Source organism: Sturnus vulgaris, chromosome 1 (genome assembly GCF_052056855.1).
Source record: "Sturnus vulgaris isolate bStuVul1 chromosome 1, bStuVul1.hap1, whole genome shotgun sequence".
NCBI lineage: Eukaryota > Metazoa > Chordata > Aves > Passeriformes > Sturnidae > Sturnus > Sturnus vulgaris.
The window spans coordinates 144,734,885-144,751,454 of NC_142243.1; the positions used below are offsets into that span (position 1 = coordinate 144,734,885).

At 45.2% G+C, this 16,570-nt stretch overlaps 1 protein-coding gene and 1 non-coding gene across 2 annotated transcripts; one reads left to right on the plus strand and one right to left on the minus strand.

The window, feature by feature from the left end:
- Positions 1-1,027: 1,027 nt before the first annotated feature.
- On the minus strand, positions 1,028-1,100 carry TRNAM-CAU (transfer RNA methionine (anticodon CAU)). The gene has a single exon. It is a non-coding gene; the product is annotated as a tRNA-Met (tRNA).
- A 1,331-nt stretch (positions 1,101-2,431) lies between these two features.
- Positions 2,432-15,434, plus strand: SACK1A (scaffolding CK1 anchoring protein A). Its single transcript, XM_014870134.2, has 4 exons — positions 2,432-3,558; positions 6,294-6,461; positions 8,507-8,631; positions 13,375-15,434. The coding sequence occupies exons 1-4, from the start codon at positions 2,983-2,985 to the stop codon at positions 13,919-13,921; spliced, it is 1,416 nt and encodes a 471-aa protein (XP_014725620.2). The 5' UTR covers positions 2,432-2,982; the 3' UTR covers positions 13,922-15,434.
- Positions 15,435-16,570: the final 1,136 nt, after the last annotated feature.

Sequence of the window (16,570 nt, forward strand, 5' to 3'; positions counted from 1 at the left end):
GGGGTGTTACAGTAAAAAAGAACAGGGCAAAGTAAATTAAAGTGAATCATCCATAATTGCTACACAGTGCTGATACAGGGGTAGACCTGGCCCAGTGAAAATACAAGGACTGGGATCGTAATTTGTTCTGCCTCCCTTGGGGTTTTGCTGATGCTCTTTGGGGCAGCAGTACTGGAGCAGGACTGCCAGGTGCTGGCCCTGGGGGCTGAGGCACCGGGCAGACCCAGGATGATCCCTCTAACCAGCAACTTTTTGTCACCTGGGGCTGGGAACAGCCTCTGCTTCTCATTAAATTACATGAAAACATAAAAGCACAAAGGTACTTAGTTATCCTTGCCTTAGCATTCTCTTCATCTGGAAGTGGAAAGAATCCCATTAGCAGCAACCAGGATCCATGAAAATCTCATTGCAGCCCTCAGCAGAGTGTGGAGAAGAGGCATCATTCCTTTTCAAAGGCAGAAAAATGCAACGAGCCAGGATCATCTCGGAGGCAGAGGGAGTAGACGAGAAAAAATGTATTTTTCTGATGATTGTCTTTGAGTTTACATATGATTGTTTCTATATTTAAAGGGATAATAAACCCACTGAGGTTTTGGCCTGCAGCGTGGGCTATATGTGTGTGTGCTTATGGTTTGTAAAACGGTAAAGCTGTAAATGTGTGAAGTGGAGTAAATGTGTGAGCTCGCAGGCAGGGCGGGTGTCCCGCCGTGTCCCCACAGCAGCTCCTGGTTCAGCCTGACCCCAGGTGTGCCACCGCCCACCGCAGGAGCCATGTCCCCGTCCCCACATCCCGGTACGGACTCGCCCACGGGCTGAACACCGGCTGCCAAAAGCTGGAACAATCGCACAAGATATTCACGCGAACCCAGCAGCGGGAGAGACAGGCCCTTGACCTTGCTCTGCCGCTTCGGAAATCACGACAAGCACGACTTGGAAGTCACCGACGGGCTCAGAGCGCGGTGTCGGGCGAGCTTGTCGCCGCTAAAGGCGCGGGCAGGCGGCCGAGAGCAAAAGTAGTGCCCGCCTTTGCCCCGTGTGAGGATCGAACTCACGACCTTCAGATTATGAGACTGACGCGCTACCTACTGCGCTAACGAGGCGGCTGAGTGCCTTCTCTCCACGAGGCCACTCGGTCCTCCTGGCGGCCTCGCTCCCCACCGCGGCCACGGGAGGACACGGCCCGGCCCGGCCCAGCCCGGCTCTTCCTCGGCCCACACCGCTCCCACCGGGCGGGATCCCGTGCTGGCCGTGCGGGGACTCGGAGTGATCCATGTGAGACGGCAGGGATATTCGCTAGGGTGACAGTGTGAGGCCCCATAGTATAACCTGTAAGGAGCCCCGCCGTGCCCGTGTGGGGGACCGGGGTGACCCTGAGAGACCCTGGCCGGGGAGGGGAGGGCCGTCCCTGGCCCTGTTCGGCGTTGGCAGGGCACAGTCCTGCATGTCAGGGTAATTAGATGGCATCATTTTCCGCCTAATTGCGCAGAACAGGTCAGGAGGTAATTAGTGACTTTCTGCCGCGTCTGGCAGCTGCGGGCGGATGTTGGGGGCGGAGGGAGGGACGGGGTAGTTTTTAAAATCACCCCAGAAGCTCAGGACGGCCCCGCCACAGCCCCTTCTCGGCCCCACGTGGTCGTTCCGGGATTAATATCCGAATTTCATTCTCTTCTGTGTTTCGTACATCTTTACGTGTGATTTTATTTTTTCCCCACCCTAAAAGGCACCTGACATAGAATCTGTGAACCTGCCCTGAAAAACTGTCCCTGTGCGTCCCTGAAGACACCCGCACTCCCGAGGCCACGGCGGCGGGACCCTCTCCCTGCACACACGGCCTCAGCAGCCCCCACAGGAGCCCAGCACATCGCCGCGATCCCGCACTCCTCTGGAGCCGTGGCACAGGGGAGCACGGACACGGAGCTGCCGGGCCGAGGGCCAGGCACCCGCGTGAGGGAAGTGTGTCACACGTGGCGCTGCACCCAGGCACGCACACAGGTATGGACACCTCGGGCAGGCGCTCCCGCCCCGCCTGTCCTCGGTCAGACCGGCCGGCCCGGCTGCCTCCGGGCCTGGCCTGACACCCCGCTGCAACCCGCGCCTGCATCCGCCTAATGACACAGCACAGAGCTGCCACGGGGACAACGTGACTCCAGAAGCTGCAGCCTGGGAAAAAAAAAAAAAAAAAAAGCCAACCAAAAAAAAAAAAAAAAAAAAAAAAAAAAAAAAAAAAAGTGCACAATCAAGTGATGAGTATTTGTATTTCTGATGCTTTGAGGCCAGCTCACAACCCTCCCTCCACGTAATATTCAGGATGTTTGGGAAGGGGTATTTTTCTTTTAATAGGATGGCGTAGTCACAAAGCTTTAAAGAAATAAGTGAGTGAATCGTCTACGGTAATAGCAACATACTCTGGACGGAGCACAGTGACGAAGTTCACATCAATTTTTAAGCCTGCCTGGCAGCATGTAGGTGCAGAACAGAGCCCATGACCCTTTTTGCTGTTTTGAAGCCATGGACATGGCTGCTGTCTCTGTTCCAATTCAACATCAGAGCTGTTTTTTCTCCCTAACGAATACTATGGGAAGACAGAGAAGCTTCAAGCTGTTTTGAAGATTGTGCAATGATGCTTGGGAGCCTACCTGCTTTTGCTTGAGTGCTTTCCTCACTCATATTTCACAGGATGCGACAGGAAGGGAAATACAATCGAATCCGACGGCCGTGGTAAATTTGACTCGAATCCTTCGTATGCCCTGGGGCTGAGGTGGGTGCCTCTTAGATAAGCAATCTAATCAGATTTGCACTTGGGTCCCATCTGGAAACAGATTGTTGCCGGAGTATACACCACCACCTGAGAAGCAAGCTTCAGGTTCGTTTTGAAGATAATTGTACAGACAAATTCAGGGAGTGTGAATTTGTCTGTGGTAATAAGATCTCTTTATTTTTATTCATAGTTAATTTGTTCAGCCGAGGCGATTTCATGCCAGAATGCAGTCCTCAAACAGGAAGGACGATTGCACTGCTTGTGGCACGCATATGCATGGTGTCTGCCCGGCAGATCGGCTGCTGCGACAAAGAGCCATGAACCACCCCAGACATATGGGCAAGATAAGGAAGAGGCTGGAGGATATCAAGAACCAGTCCCTGAAGTTGACAAAAGTGGATTTCAGCCACAACGAAAGCATAAGATTGGCCACCGACGCCTTCTTGGATGGTGGGACAGACTCTTACCTCGAAACTCTAAGCAAAGAGGGTGAGGTGGATTTCCTCTCCTCGGTGGAAGCTCAGTACATCAAGGATAACGCCAGGGAATCTTATTATGCACAGGAATCCCCAGGTGCCGACGGGGCAGCCGCGCCAAAGCAGAACGATGCCGGGTCACTCCCTTCAGGGACCTATTTCCCCACCATTTCTGACAACAGTGAGTCGGCTCTGCTCCACACATGGATTACAGCAGAGAAGCCCTATTTAAAGGAAAAATCCACCGCCACTGTGTATTTCCAAACAGAGAAGAATAGCAACATTAGAGACATCATTCGCCGGTACATCCACAAGACTACTCAGGTATGAGGAGACAATTGCTGTTCCCTCTGCACTCGGTTATTTCTTGCTCTTAAAGCTCAGATGAACGTGGTGTTTAACCCAAGGCAGCCCTGTGCATTGCAGCATAGCTTTGCTCTAGAAAGTGGCTGTGAAGAACCTCTTGTTGAACACAGACAGTGTTTTTTAAATTTTTTTTAATCTCACACCAATATTTTTTTATGTTGGTGGCTTAAAAAAAACACATTCCCTCTTCTCTCTTATAACCTCCCACCCACTCACAGCGGATTAAATGTGCTGTAGAAAGGGCAGCTTGGCTCTGTCCCTTCTCATGTACCCCCAGCAGAATGGTTTGATCTGTTGAGACCACTGCACCATTAATGAGAATTAAGCCTAAGTGAGTTCTCAGCCATTAGGAATTGTTCGAGGGGATTTGTGGGAGATGTGGGTGAAGGGGAAGCCAAAGAAAGGCAAGTATGTCTGGTATGTCAGCATCCATCCCCAGAGGAAGGAAATTATTCAGACAATAGACCTTTAATCCCTAATATGTACTGCCTGTATCAGTTAAAATGTCATGTGGGCTCCATACAGAGACTCTGCAGCATAATTTGGCATGTGGGAAAGGTACAGATGATGCCTCTGACTGAATACAGGTGATGGAGGCCACAGAGGTACCAGCCACAAGCCAAAGTCAGGCTGTCCTCACTCTGGGAAACAAGGAACTGAGCAGCTGGAGGGGGGACAGAAAACTAATGTCATGTGCATTCTAGCAGCTCTCTTGTTTTCCTGGAAAAAAAATGTGATACTTCAGGGCTGTGTTTACCATTCATCCAGGAGTTTTGCCCTTATATAAATTCAAAAGAGCAGCAGCAGTTTCAGCCAGGAATGGTCAGGAAGCAATAGTGCAATAGTGCTGCCCAGCACAGACTTCTGAGCCCTCTGGAGCTTTGTTACTCCCCTGCAAGGGCAGGTGCTGGCCCTGATAACACAGAGTGTAATGGCAGGGGAGGAGGATCCCCATTGGCACCTGCTCTCTCAAAGCCTACAAGTGCTTACCACACCAGAGGAATCACAGAACAGTCATTTTAAGTTGGAGGCATCAAAAAGACACAGAAACAGAAGAAGTGCCTCTGGAATAATAAAATAGGCATCAGGTAGAATATCAACCCTGACCAATATTCTTCCCCAAGAAGAAAAAACTTGTAGGCAAAAAACTGGGAAATGTAAGATAAATCCATGGTTCACATGACCTTCTTAATCATCTAATTTACATTACAAGAGTGTGCTGAAGCAACACTAACAGTATAAATTTGTTAACTGTTTTTTGAGCACAGTTTTCCAATGGCACCACTTATTAATTAGCATCTGGTGAGGGTCCATACTGGATAGCCTAGTATTTGATATATGCATTACAAAAATATAGACTGTGTTTATGGATAATCTCAAACTGTAAAAGACTGGCAAGGGATACTACAATTTTAAACACATTTGTGGAATTGGTGCAAATCACAAAATGAAATTTGGGCAAAATAAATTGGAAGTACAGAAAGTAAGAGAGGAAAGTCAGGTGCAGAAATATAAATTTGAACTGGTGGTGAAGAGCAGTACCAGAGAGAATGGTCTGGAGCTAGGACATTAATAGAAAGTGTGAATGTGAGATATTTGACATAATTGTGCTTACCTAGCCATGGCAAAGCTCTTTCTGAAGCACCAGGCTTTGGCAGCAGGAGGAACGTGTGGGATCCTCACTGCTCCATGAATCCTTTGGCTGCCTGAAGAGGACGCTGGCTGTGCAGGATGTGTGCTCGTCTAGGATATCCTCGTGGTGGCAAGGGAATAAGCTGCTGTTAGGTGTGGGCATAGGCTTTGGAGTAAGATTCAGAGCAAGCTGGAAGCAATTACTAAGACAGATCTACAGAGATGCTATGAAGTTGGTTTTGATTGATGGTGATATCCCATGAGTACAGTTCTCAAAGGTTCCCTCTCCAGTCATAAACAAGCACATCCTGAAGGTAAGTCAGGGCTGAACTGGCCCTTTCCATGTGCAATAGCAGACAAGACCAGCACTTTCTAGTATGGAACTGGTTTTATGTCACATTTACAGTTCCCTTGGTCCACACTGGCTCCAGGCTGTGCGTTTAAGTAGTTGTCAGGGTTTTTATGCCCAGTTCTGAGTCTTTTACAGTGTTCTGCCAGTTGTGAATTGGGGAGCATGGATGTGTGGTCACATTGTAACAGTTAGTTTATAAATCAGTGTTTTTAAAAAAATGGAGTTGGAGTCTATCATCCCACCAAGAACAGCAGGGTGAGGCTTTTTAAAGCCAAAGCTGTCCAGGTGTAAATCATAAAAGAGAAAGCATCGTCCAGGGATTCTTGCTGAATGTGTGTGGCTTATGACACCTAGTGAGCCGTGTGGAAAGGGCTGTGGTCTTTTATTTGGCTGCATCCTTATCATTCTTCGATAAGTATTTCAATATATTTCCTAGTGCTGAAATCTCACGTACAAATTAATGTCATCTTGGGTTATATGTTGTGTGTTTTACTGGCTTCACATGAGCAATAAAACAATGAGGCAATATGTTTAATCAATTTAGTGATTCAGGCACTTACAGGGAGAAAATCAGATAAAATATCCACAGATAACTGAATATTTGTGTTTATTGGAATATTTTTAACAAATAAACTACATCACAGTGTCCTCATAGCAACCTTAAGTTATGTAAATTAACTCTGCTAATGCCTCTGCTCTTTTTCTGAAGGTGTTGGCTATCGTGATGGATGTGTTCACAGACACTGAGATTCTCTGTGACCTCCTGGAGGCAGCTAACAAGCGCATGGTCTTTGTCTACCTGCTGCTCGATCATGGCAGTATAGATCTTTTCTCGGAGATGTGTGACAAGTTGCAAATTCCTGAGGATCTCTTCAAGGTACTGTGGCTTTGTGAAGCTCTTATGCTGAGAGTTGTGTGGCTAACTGCAGGCAGTCTGAGCTAGAAGCATAGTTATGCTAGGGTCAATCCACCTTCTAATTAAAAGGGAGCAAGAGATTTCCTGGGGTAGTGTTAGCACCCCCAATTCCTCTTTGAAGACGCCTACATTTTCCTATGGCTATTATAGAAAGGTAAGGCATTTCCACTAGGTCCCCAGATGAAACTAATCTTGACCCTCAAGTCTTAAAACAGGACTTAAATTTCCCTAGTAGAGTTATCTAACATAGGCATTAGAGCTGCTTATGTTTAATAGCTCTGCAGTAGCTGTGGTCTGACAGCCACAGGGAGAAGGTGCACAAAACTCTTTTGCATGGCCATAGCTTGGTTGCACTGGGTGATTTCTGATAAAATGTGTTAAAGTTCTTTTAAAGATAACACCTCAAATTTAGGTGGCTGCTCATTTAATCTGCCTTCATCTTTGTCAGAGAGACCTGGCTTTAAAAGAACCCCTCTAGGGATTATTTCAGGTGGGATTATTTCAAATCCCCTGTACGATTTGTTGCTTGAGATGCTGCAGAGCTCCTATGGCATCTTCCTGGGGATGGGTGATACTGCAGAGGTCACAGACCTCTGGAATGGCAGCTGTGGGCACACAGGAGACCTGAGGGCATCTTACATGCACCAAACACTTGGTTTTCAACAGCTGAATTCCATTCCAAATATATAAAGAAGCTGAAATTAATAATGCGTGTTCATGACTGTTTACATGCCTGTAAACCCTCACTCCTAAGAAAAATAAGCCTGTGCAATTTATTGCAAGTCTGCTGCTACAGCACATAGGCTTCAACAATGTCCGAGTCAAATCCTTGGTGCCACTCATTTACTAAGGCCTTCATTCTGCAAAGTGTGTGTATGGACAGCAGAGTCAGGGCCTGAAAAGCACTTACTCAGGTACAAGGACAGTGCAGAGCATCCCACGGGCCAAAGTGACCTGCATCTCCCCTCACACGAGTATCTGCACCTGATGCTGAAGGACAGCATCTGTCTGGGCAGCTCCAGCAGAGCAGCAGTGTGTCCTTGCAGCCCAGATGGATTGGAGGAGCAGAGGTTTTGCCCTGCTGTGTCATGGCACAGATAGTGTAAATCGAGGGAGTACAGCTACAGCAGATTGCACCTGGGGTGTCAGTGGAAGGCAACAGGCTGCTCCCAGCTATGGACACATCCATGCTCCTTTTGGCTGGTCAGTTACTGTCACACAGCACAGCTCCCCCTGTGTGAGCTTCCATGCGGGTTTATATCCCCAGTGAAACAAGTAACTCCGTGGAAGTGAGAGACCTTTGATGCCTCACTTGGGGGGGTGAGGGGTGGGGAGGCAGGAGCTGGGTGTTCCTCCAGTCCAGGGGTTTACCTGATGCCTTGAGGTCCCTTCTGGGGTGATGCCTTGAACTGATGCCTTGAAAGGCTGACCTGGAACAGAGACTAAGCAGAGCAAAAGGAATAGAATAGGTATTTATTGAAAGGATCCACCTTGGGCAGTGCAAGAGCCCGGCCGGGTCTACACCCAAACCAAATCCAGGATGGATCCCCATCACGAGTTTTTACACTTTTATAAGTTTTGTTGGTCTGAATCTTAGGGTTAATTATCCAACCACAGCCCCAGGCTATGAAGTATCAGCCCTCTGGCTTGCCCCCTTTCCCTCGCTGCTGTTTGTGCTTTTTGGGTGATGGGTGTCCTTGATTCTGTAGCCAGGAAGGGATTGTTTTGTCTAACTACCCAGTAAAGAGAACTTACTAACACTTAATATGAAGTTTCAAAGTTACACACTAAGCAGCAGAGATTCTGAAAAATATAAAAGCTAAAACCCATCACCTTGACTAGGTTTCCTCTAGACACAAACCTTCAAATATCACATCAGAGAGTCCATGAAGAAATTTGACTTTGGGGCAGTGAAGAGCTAAAGGCAGTGGGGGGGAAAGGGTCCTCCCTGTCTGATTTTTAATTAAAAAGAGGTGTAATTCACTCAGTTTTATTTTTATTTGCAGAATATTTCAGTCCGCAGTGTTACTGGAGAGGTTTACTGTGCCAAGTCAGGCAGGAAATTTTCAGGACAAATTCAAGAAAAATTTCTTATCTCTGACTGGAGATATGTGCTCTCTGGATCTTACAGGTGAGATAAACCACTTCACTTCATGTCTAGGTACTCTTTTATGATTTTTAATACTTCTTCCCAAAAAAGTGCCATGGAAATTTTTTTAAGGTAAGAAGCTTTATTTAACAAAAAACATCTCATGTTTTCAAATATGTGACATTTTTCAAAAATCTACTTAAAGCTGCTCTTAGTTTTTATGGAGCATGGGTTTTAATTTAAATGTTCAGAAACGAATGTAAACAACTTTGCCAGTGCAGCCCTGGGGCAAAACTAGAAATGTGTACAGCTTAATATTATGCTCTCCTCATTGCTTGGGTTCTCAGGTGTTGTGATCATGAGACATGATACATTTCTGTCTCCCTCGGGATCCCTTAATGTAGCATATGTCACTCAGCTTATCTGAGGATTTCTTCTTCATATGATGAATTTAGTAATTAAAGGTAAAACAGAAATACTTCAGAGAATTACTCTTTTTCCCTGTGTTTCCTTACCAGGTAGGCAGTATATATCTACATAACTTCTGTACCTTCATGTTTTCCCTTTTTTAAAATTTTCTTTGTTTGTTTGTTTGTTTTGTTTGTGCTGCTATAATTATTTCAGGTAGTGGATATAGCATCTCAACAATCGGATTTTTAAGTAAGATCCTAGATCCTCTGGTCAGGCAATTTCATGAGACTCTGAGCTTACAGCAAATAAATGAAGTTTCTGAGCATCATAGCTACACAGATATGTTTCACAAATGACCAAGTGTATCCTAGAAATCCAGGTACAAAAATACAAGAGGTGATTATTTAAATTTAAAGGATGCGATTATTTTTCTTAATCTCAGTTTACAATTTGGAATTTTAAATGCCTCTGGTCTGATAAAACTGTGCCACCAGGAAGTTTACAGAGCTATAGTAATGAAGGAAAAAGTGAATTTTTGGAGATGGGCTGCAAGAGCTGAGATGTACACTAACAGAGGTACCCACTTTTCATTCAATTTCCAAATGAACCATCAGACAAAACTTAGTGGACATTCAGGGTTGAGGTTTTTTTGCTTTCTTGTTATTTTGGGTTATTTTTAATCCCTCACCAAAGATATGTTGAAATCTAACTGCAGACTTATATAGAGTAGAAGTGATGGATGTTGGGGAGAAGGACAGAACAAGATCTATTTTCTTTGACAAGGGAGCTTCCTTTTGGCTTCTCTTTCAATACCAGAAAAACTAAAAACACCTGAAGTCCTATGCAGTCACTTCTGGTTTTTTTGACTGCTGCTGAATATCTTCTAATCTCAAGTACCTTGTCAAACTATATAATTTCATATCCAGCACACAAACAGAGGGTGGTGAGGAACAAATGTATTTAAAACTATTTTACTTCAGCACATTCAGCACCAGTTTGCAATTCACATGGGTTATAGATGGCTACCAGTATGTTGCATTTCTTGCTAGCTCTCACTTTATTAATCTGAAAGATTTTTCTTATGCCTAAATCTTATCCATCAACCTCTTCAGGTATAAATAAGAATGATGTTGAGTGAAACAAACTCATACAACACCAAATTTCACCAAAGTGCTGAGCTCTGCATGATGCTGTAATAGTGGTGGGGGGAACGGGCTGAGGAAATAAAACAGTCCTTCAGGATATACTCTCGATTTTTATTGCCAGTGTCTATGGTGACCAGTTAGAATGCAGTATTTTTTTTTTTGCTGTCTCTGTGTCACTCTGTCTCATCCTATGGTAACTGTTATTCCGTATTTTAAAATGAATTTGAAATTAGATAATGCATGGACTCTGCATTCCTAAAGAAAGCAAAAAGCATAGACTTTGATTCCCAGGGGCAGCTGAGTATCTCCCTGGCTGCCACTCTGAAAGCCACTGGCCTCTTCAGAGTCAGCATCCAACAACATGGACATGCTTTGCCAGGAGCATCAGTTCAGGTGGGGCAGGTTTCTCCCACACAGGTTATCCATCAGCAGGCAGCATTAACATGTAGGGTAACCCAAACCTGAGCCCAGCTGAAACCCCCCCCCAGTCCGTCCTTCCTTCCTTCCTTCCTTCCTTCCTTCCTTCCTTCCTTCCTTCCTTCCTTCCTTCCTTCCTTCCTTCCTTCCTTCCTTCCTTCCTTCCTTCCTTCCTTCCTTCCTTCCTTCCTTCCTTCCTTCCTTCCTTCCTTCCTTCCTTCCTTCCTTCCTTCCTTCCTTCCTTCCTTTCATTTCAGGTTCCATGACTGTTGTGCTGCACGTTGCTGCAGCTCTGCAAACACAGGGATGAGAACATCCCTACTGAATTGCAGCTCCAGCAATGCAGAGAGGATACCCAGTATAAAACATGTCCAGTGCTGAACAGTAGAGGTGGGATTTGAGTGAGACAATCATAAATGAGAGGGTCTGTAACAGGACATAGGACAAAGCCCTGGAAAGATGGCTGAGAAGTATCTATCTGTGACTGAATTTGTGATACAGTGTTGGCCCCAAGCCAGGCATCATTTCTTTGTGCTTTCTGGTTTTTTGATGGGCCTCACCCAAAAATCCTGGGAGAAAAATGATCTCTCTGGGCAGGTGGTAACAATAACAGACTTCTCTAAACCTGTCCCAAAAGAGCACTCAGAATTGTAAACTTCAGGAGCAAAACAAGGCCTGAAACCTAAACAATTAATTTTCTCTTAGAATTAAGCCAATGAAAACCTGTTAAGTCTTTTATGCCAAGTTCTGTGTTGTTCTCCAGCAAAGTGCACATACTATAAATTGCTGGGACTGACTACATGACAAGTGCACAAGCGTTTGTCTAAAATCACAAAGGTCTTACCTCATAATTTTGAGCTGACCCATTTGCCATCAGTTCTTGGAGAATCTTTGGGCTATTCATTTGATCTAACTTTCTCTGTTTACAAGGGTTACAAGTAAAACCAGTGATCCACAAACTAGTATCTGTCTGTCAGGTACTCCAGGAAGATACATGTGGGAGTAAATTATCACTATTGGGCAGAAAAGGTTTTTTCCCTCAGATTTTGTTAGGCTTTTAAAGCCATTTACAAGTGTAACTGACTTTTATTTCTGTCTAAATTTCCTTTTATAAACTAGGTGTATCTCTAGGACATGAAGTATAAACGTGATACTTCGGACCTCAGCCCTTTCATGAGTTTGTAACCTTCAATGTAGATATCCTAGAAAAATTGTGTGCATTTTTGTATTTATTCCTGACCTATTGTCTCTTTAACAGTTAGATTAAGGACATGGAAAGGTTTTGAGAGTACTGCTTAGTGAATAAAGGATAAATAAAGCAATGTTGAGCTGTCACAGCAGATGTTATGATGAGCACACCCAGCAGGGAGTTAGCTTGCTATGCTCTTTAACTTGGCTACCAAGGTTTTGTCCATATTTAGAATGATTTGAACACAGTGGATGAGAAGTACCTGTATTCTGGTAACTTACTGTGTGTTTTCATGTCCAGTCATAAAATGTACAGTATAAATTGTATAGGTGCCCAGTGGCACTGATTTCTTCATTCCTCCCCCTACTCGTGAAGCAACACTGTATACCTCAAACCCAACCCTCTTTAGGAATGCTCTGGAGGAACAGATGTAAATTTTCTGTCTTACTGCCTCAGTATCATCTGAGGCTGTCAGTCCCACTGAGCTTCACATGAGTTTTATCAAAACATGACAAGATTTTAAGTGCACACACCTACAGCCAAATCTGGCTCTTAGCAGCCCTTGTGCAAATCCAGCGTAGCTAATAAAGTCCTGCAGGAATAACCATGGCAGAGTTTTGGCAACACAGAATAATCTCAGGGTTAAATCCACTGCTGCTCTGTATCCTCTGCTGCACAGCTCAAGCCCTGGTCAGTTCAGGGAGTAATTACATTTCATTCTCTCAACTATATTCATTTTATTGGTGCTGCTGCTGCTCAGACACGGCAGCCTGTGCAACACAATCAAGCTGGCTTGTGGTTTTGTAAAAGCACGAACTTATGTTTGCTGAGTGGATTAGGGAAGCACATAAAAGAAAAATAATATAAAAGCTGTGGATTATCCTAAGGTGTGTCTCTGAACGACCAGAATTAAGACTATTGTGGTGTTTCTCCCTTACTTTATAGCAAACTATTACATTTATTTTTGGAAATGCTGTAGGAAATATTTGTAATGTCATTGTAGTGAAAAAAAACAAGCATTTGTCAGGTGTGGCAGCTTGTTTTGTGGTGTGGGACGTGACAGGAAGGTTGAGGTTTTATGTGTTTCTCTTGACCAGTGCAGAAAGATTATGGAAAAATGAAAACAAAGGATGGATCTTCTTTTCTAGTCTTTTTCGTGTCACTTGGAGTAGCTGAGAGTCACCAAATGGCATGGCATGCTGCAGGGTACAAGGTACAATTTATGTATGTGCAGATAAGACATGAATTTAAGCAATGTGCATGGAAAGACCCCAAAAGAGGGGTCTAAACTCCTTTCCATGGAACAGACACCCATACCTTGGGTATTGTATCTGACATTTATCCCTGCAGTGGATCTGGATCACCACTCCCTTCAGGAGGTTGCATAACTTTGCAAGGTTTCTTGAAGGTTTTAGAGGCAGCTGCAATAACAAAGATAGATCCAAGTCAAAGAGCACTGATGTGAACTGACCTGAAATTCAACTGCGACACCATCTTCGTCCTGTGTTTAGACAAGAAGCTTCAACAGTAAAACACATTTGCTTTACACATCACCCCTGCGGGGGATCTGCAGTTCCTGATGGCCGGCGTTCACTCTAACCCTTACCTTGTCTCTCCTTCCAGCTTCACGTGGCTGTGTGGCCAGGTTCACCGCAACCTCCTCTCCAAGTTCACGGGCCAGGTTGTGGAGCTGTTTGACGAGGAGTTCCGGCACCTGTACGCGCTGTCCAAGCCCGTGCGGGGCCCCAAGACCCCGCCGCGCAGCCTCCCCTTCCTGTTCAGCCGGAGCTGGGCTCCCCCGCGCAGCCTCCCCTACAGCGACGAGGGAAGCGCCAACACCCTCTCCGACCCCTTCAGCAGCCTCTCCGCTGGCAGCACGAACCAGAGCAAGCAGACCCCAAGAGCTCTCATATTCAACAGCAACTTCACCCCCCAGTCACCTCTCCACCGAGTCAACTCCTTCCACAGCTACGTCTCATTCACTCCCCCGCCTCCACAGAAAGCCATCCAGCCTAACTACTATCAGCCACACTACATGGCCGAAAACTCCACAGTCCCCTATAACAACATGAACATTTACAGACCCATAAGACTCAGGCAAGAGGAACCGAACAGGACGGGGTTAAGCTCATCCTGGAGATGCCTCCACAAAGCTAACCTGTTTGCATAATAACCACCTTGTTTGGAAATGCAAGTAAATGTAGTGAGGACCTGTTTAGCAATCGCTTGTGTACTGATGAATATAGAAATTCTGTATAATACAAATGAGGATGATTTTAAGCCTCTTGTTTTGTTGCTTATGGATGCTTCATTTCCCTGATGAAAAAGCCAAGGCTGCTAATGTGTGAACCTCAGGTACATCAGGATCCCAGGAAGAACACATCTGAATAATGCTGCCCACAGTGCAACACTGCTGCTGCCTTATCACCTGCCCCTGGCGGCATATTTGTGTACCAGAAGGACAGTAACTGTTTTTCTTATGTCCATGTAACTGAAAGGGGGTAAGGCACAGTTTACTACTATGAATTTTATGCACTTGAATAAGGAGACTGAAGGCTGCTATTTCCACGGCAAACAGAGATGATGCTGGCAGCAGCAGGCTACCTTTGTGCTCTCATCAAACCTTTATCTTGATTTAGGGGGACTACCTTCAGGCTGGCAGGGAAGCACAGGACCTGCCTCAGAGCTCTCTGCTTGAGCTGCACAGCAAGGATGGCTGTTCCCAAGGATTCTTAGGAAGGACTGAGACAGAAGTTCTGGTTATGGAAGACACCTTACATTTACTGGTCAGCAACACAGGTGTGTCCCAGCGCACTTGGTGACAAATCTCCAATCCTACCAGCTCAGGGCAACTTTCCTTATGCAGAGCAGCTGTGAAGGTTCAGACTGAAAAATGAAGCTGAGTTAAAGAAGCAAAGTCCTACTCATAACACACCAGGACTGAGTTGCAATTCATTTGGACACATGGATCTTTGAAATCCTTTCTGTGGTCACCTGATTGAACATGAAGTTAGAGATAATGCCGAGTTCTTCATGGCCTCTAATTTTTAAAGATAAACCGAGTGTCTGTAGTGCTCATGGACTAGAGTTACAAAGGGAGTTACAAAGGTTCAGCAGCTTGAATCAAACCAGAAAAACTTTCTGCAAATAATCCCTGAAAACTAAGGAAGCTTACTAAGTAAGCGAAAGTAAGAAAATTCATGAAACAAAGGATTTCCATTCAAAGTTACCAAGATGTCTAACAGCTGTTGATTTTTTTTCCATACCTGCTTTGTATCATCTCTCATCTGCCTCCAACAGAAAACAGAACCCTAAACACACTTGCACTTCTGGCCTGTTTTCCCTGACTTCTCACCTGCTCAAAAAGGAATACAATCTAATTATGTAGACTGTGGATGATAATAATATATGCAGGTGAAGAAGGTTTCTTCTCCTTGGAAGAGCAATCATTTGGAAGCATACCTGTAAAGTTTAAAGAACATTGGGAAAGGTACAGGATGGACACATCCTGCTCTAGCTTCAGTATGGGTGTTTTAACCAATAATACCAAATTTTGGAGTCCATAATAATAATCAACTATTGCATATAATTGTAAATTCTGTATATAGCAACATTTTTTGATTCCTCGGGGAGAAGGGAAATTTGATTTTCATTCCTATGATAATTCTACTTCATTATCTGAATATAGCAACCATTCAAATAAAATACTTTTTTCTTCATATTCTCTTGCCCTGTACACCTTAATTCTATTCTCTTTCAAAAGCTGAATGAGTCCCATGCAGTCAAGGCCCAGATGAAGAAGAAACCTATTTTGTTTCTTCTGAAATCTGGAACAAACTTAAGGTGTCCTAACAGACTAATTAAGGTTTTCCTTATAAATGTGGTGCATGTCACTGATCCTGTTGTGGCCCAGCTGGGGTGGTACAGAGGGGGACGTGGGCAGAAGTTTGTAGACTTTGATTTCCTCAGGCCATGTCCTGTAAAATCCATGAAGGAACTCTCAGGGCTCTGTGGGGCAAGACAGTTTGCCTACAAAAGTTTTGCAGAACATAGCTAATGAAAAGTAGGTAAGGTTCAAGCTAATAATCCAGAACAACCATTGTGAGTTAATTTCAGCTGGATCAGGAAAACAGCTTATGTTGGTTCAGACAATATCTGAACTCGAACATCAAGTGAACGAAATTTCAGTTTTGATGGAAAACAGTCAGGTTATAATTTCAGTAATGACTTATGCTAAAAATCCTAACAGGCCCCCACAACTTAGTGATAAAGGACAACGTTTATAGGAAGCTGCAGAAAATGTCACAAAGGCCATGGCAGGTGCTGACCTGCCCTGTCTATCTGTGGCAAGAAAAGGGCTCAGATAAACTTGGCTACCTTGGCTACCACAGCATGCACTCTCCTCAGGTCTGAGGATGACAGCAAGCCGAGTGCTGCAGGTGAGTCACTTGAGGGAAGGGATGTTGTCCACAGGGAGCTGGGCAGGCTGGAGGCCCACATGAACCCCATGAAGTTCAACAAGGCCAAGTGCAAGGTCTTGCACCTGGGCTGGGGCAATCCACAGTACCTGTGCAGAGTGGAAGATTAACAGATGGAGAGCAGCCCAGAGGAGACCCTGGGAATACTGGAGGGTTTATTGGACATGAGCTGTCACTGTGCATGTGCAGCCCAGAAAGCCAAACTTGCCCTGGGCTGCATCCAAAGCCCCATGGGGAGCAGGGTGAGGGAGGGGATTCTGCCCCTCTGCTCTCTTCTGCTCTGGTGTGATCCCACCTGCAGTGCTGCACCCAGCTCTGGGCACACACCCTGCAAAGTGACT

Excerpts from the sequence above, each read along its gene's own strand:
- SACK1A (XM_014870134.2), top strand. The coding sequence starts at position 2,983 with ATGCAGTCCTCAAACAGGAAGGACGATTGCACTGCTTGTGGCACGCAT. Across the intron at positions 6,462-8,506 it reads TTCCTGAGGATCTCTTCAAG|AATATTTCAGTCCGCAGTGT; the intron begins GTACTGTGGCTT and ends TTTTATTTGCAG. Across the intron at positions 8,632-13,374 it reads GTGCTCTCTGGATCTTACAG|CTTCACGTGGCTGTGTGGCC; the intron begins GTGAGATAAACC and ends CTCTCCTTCCAG.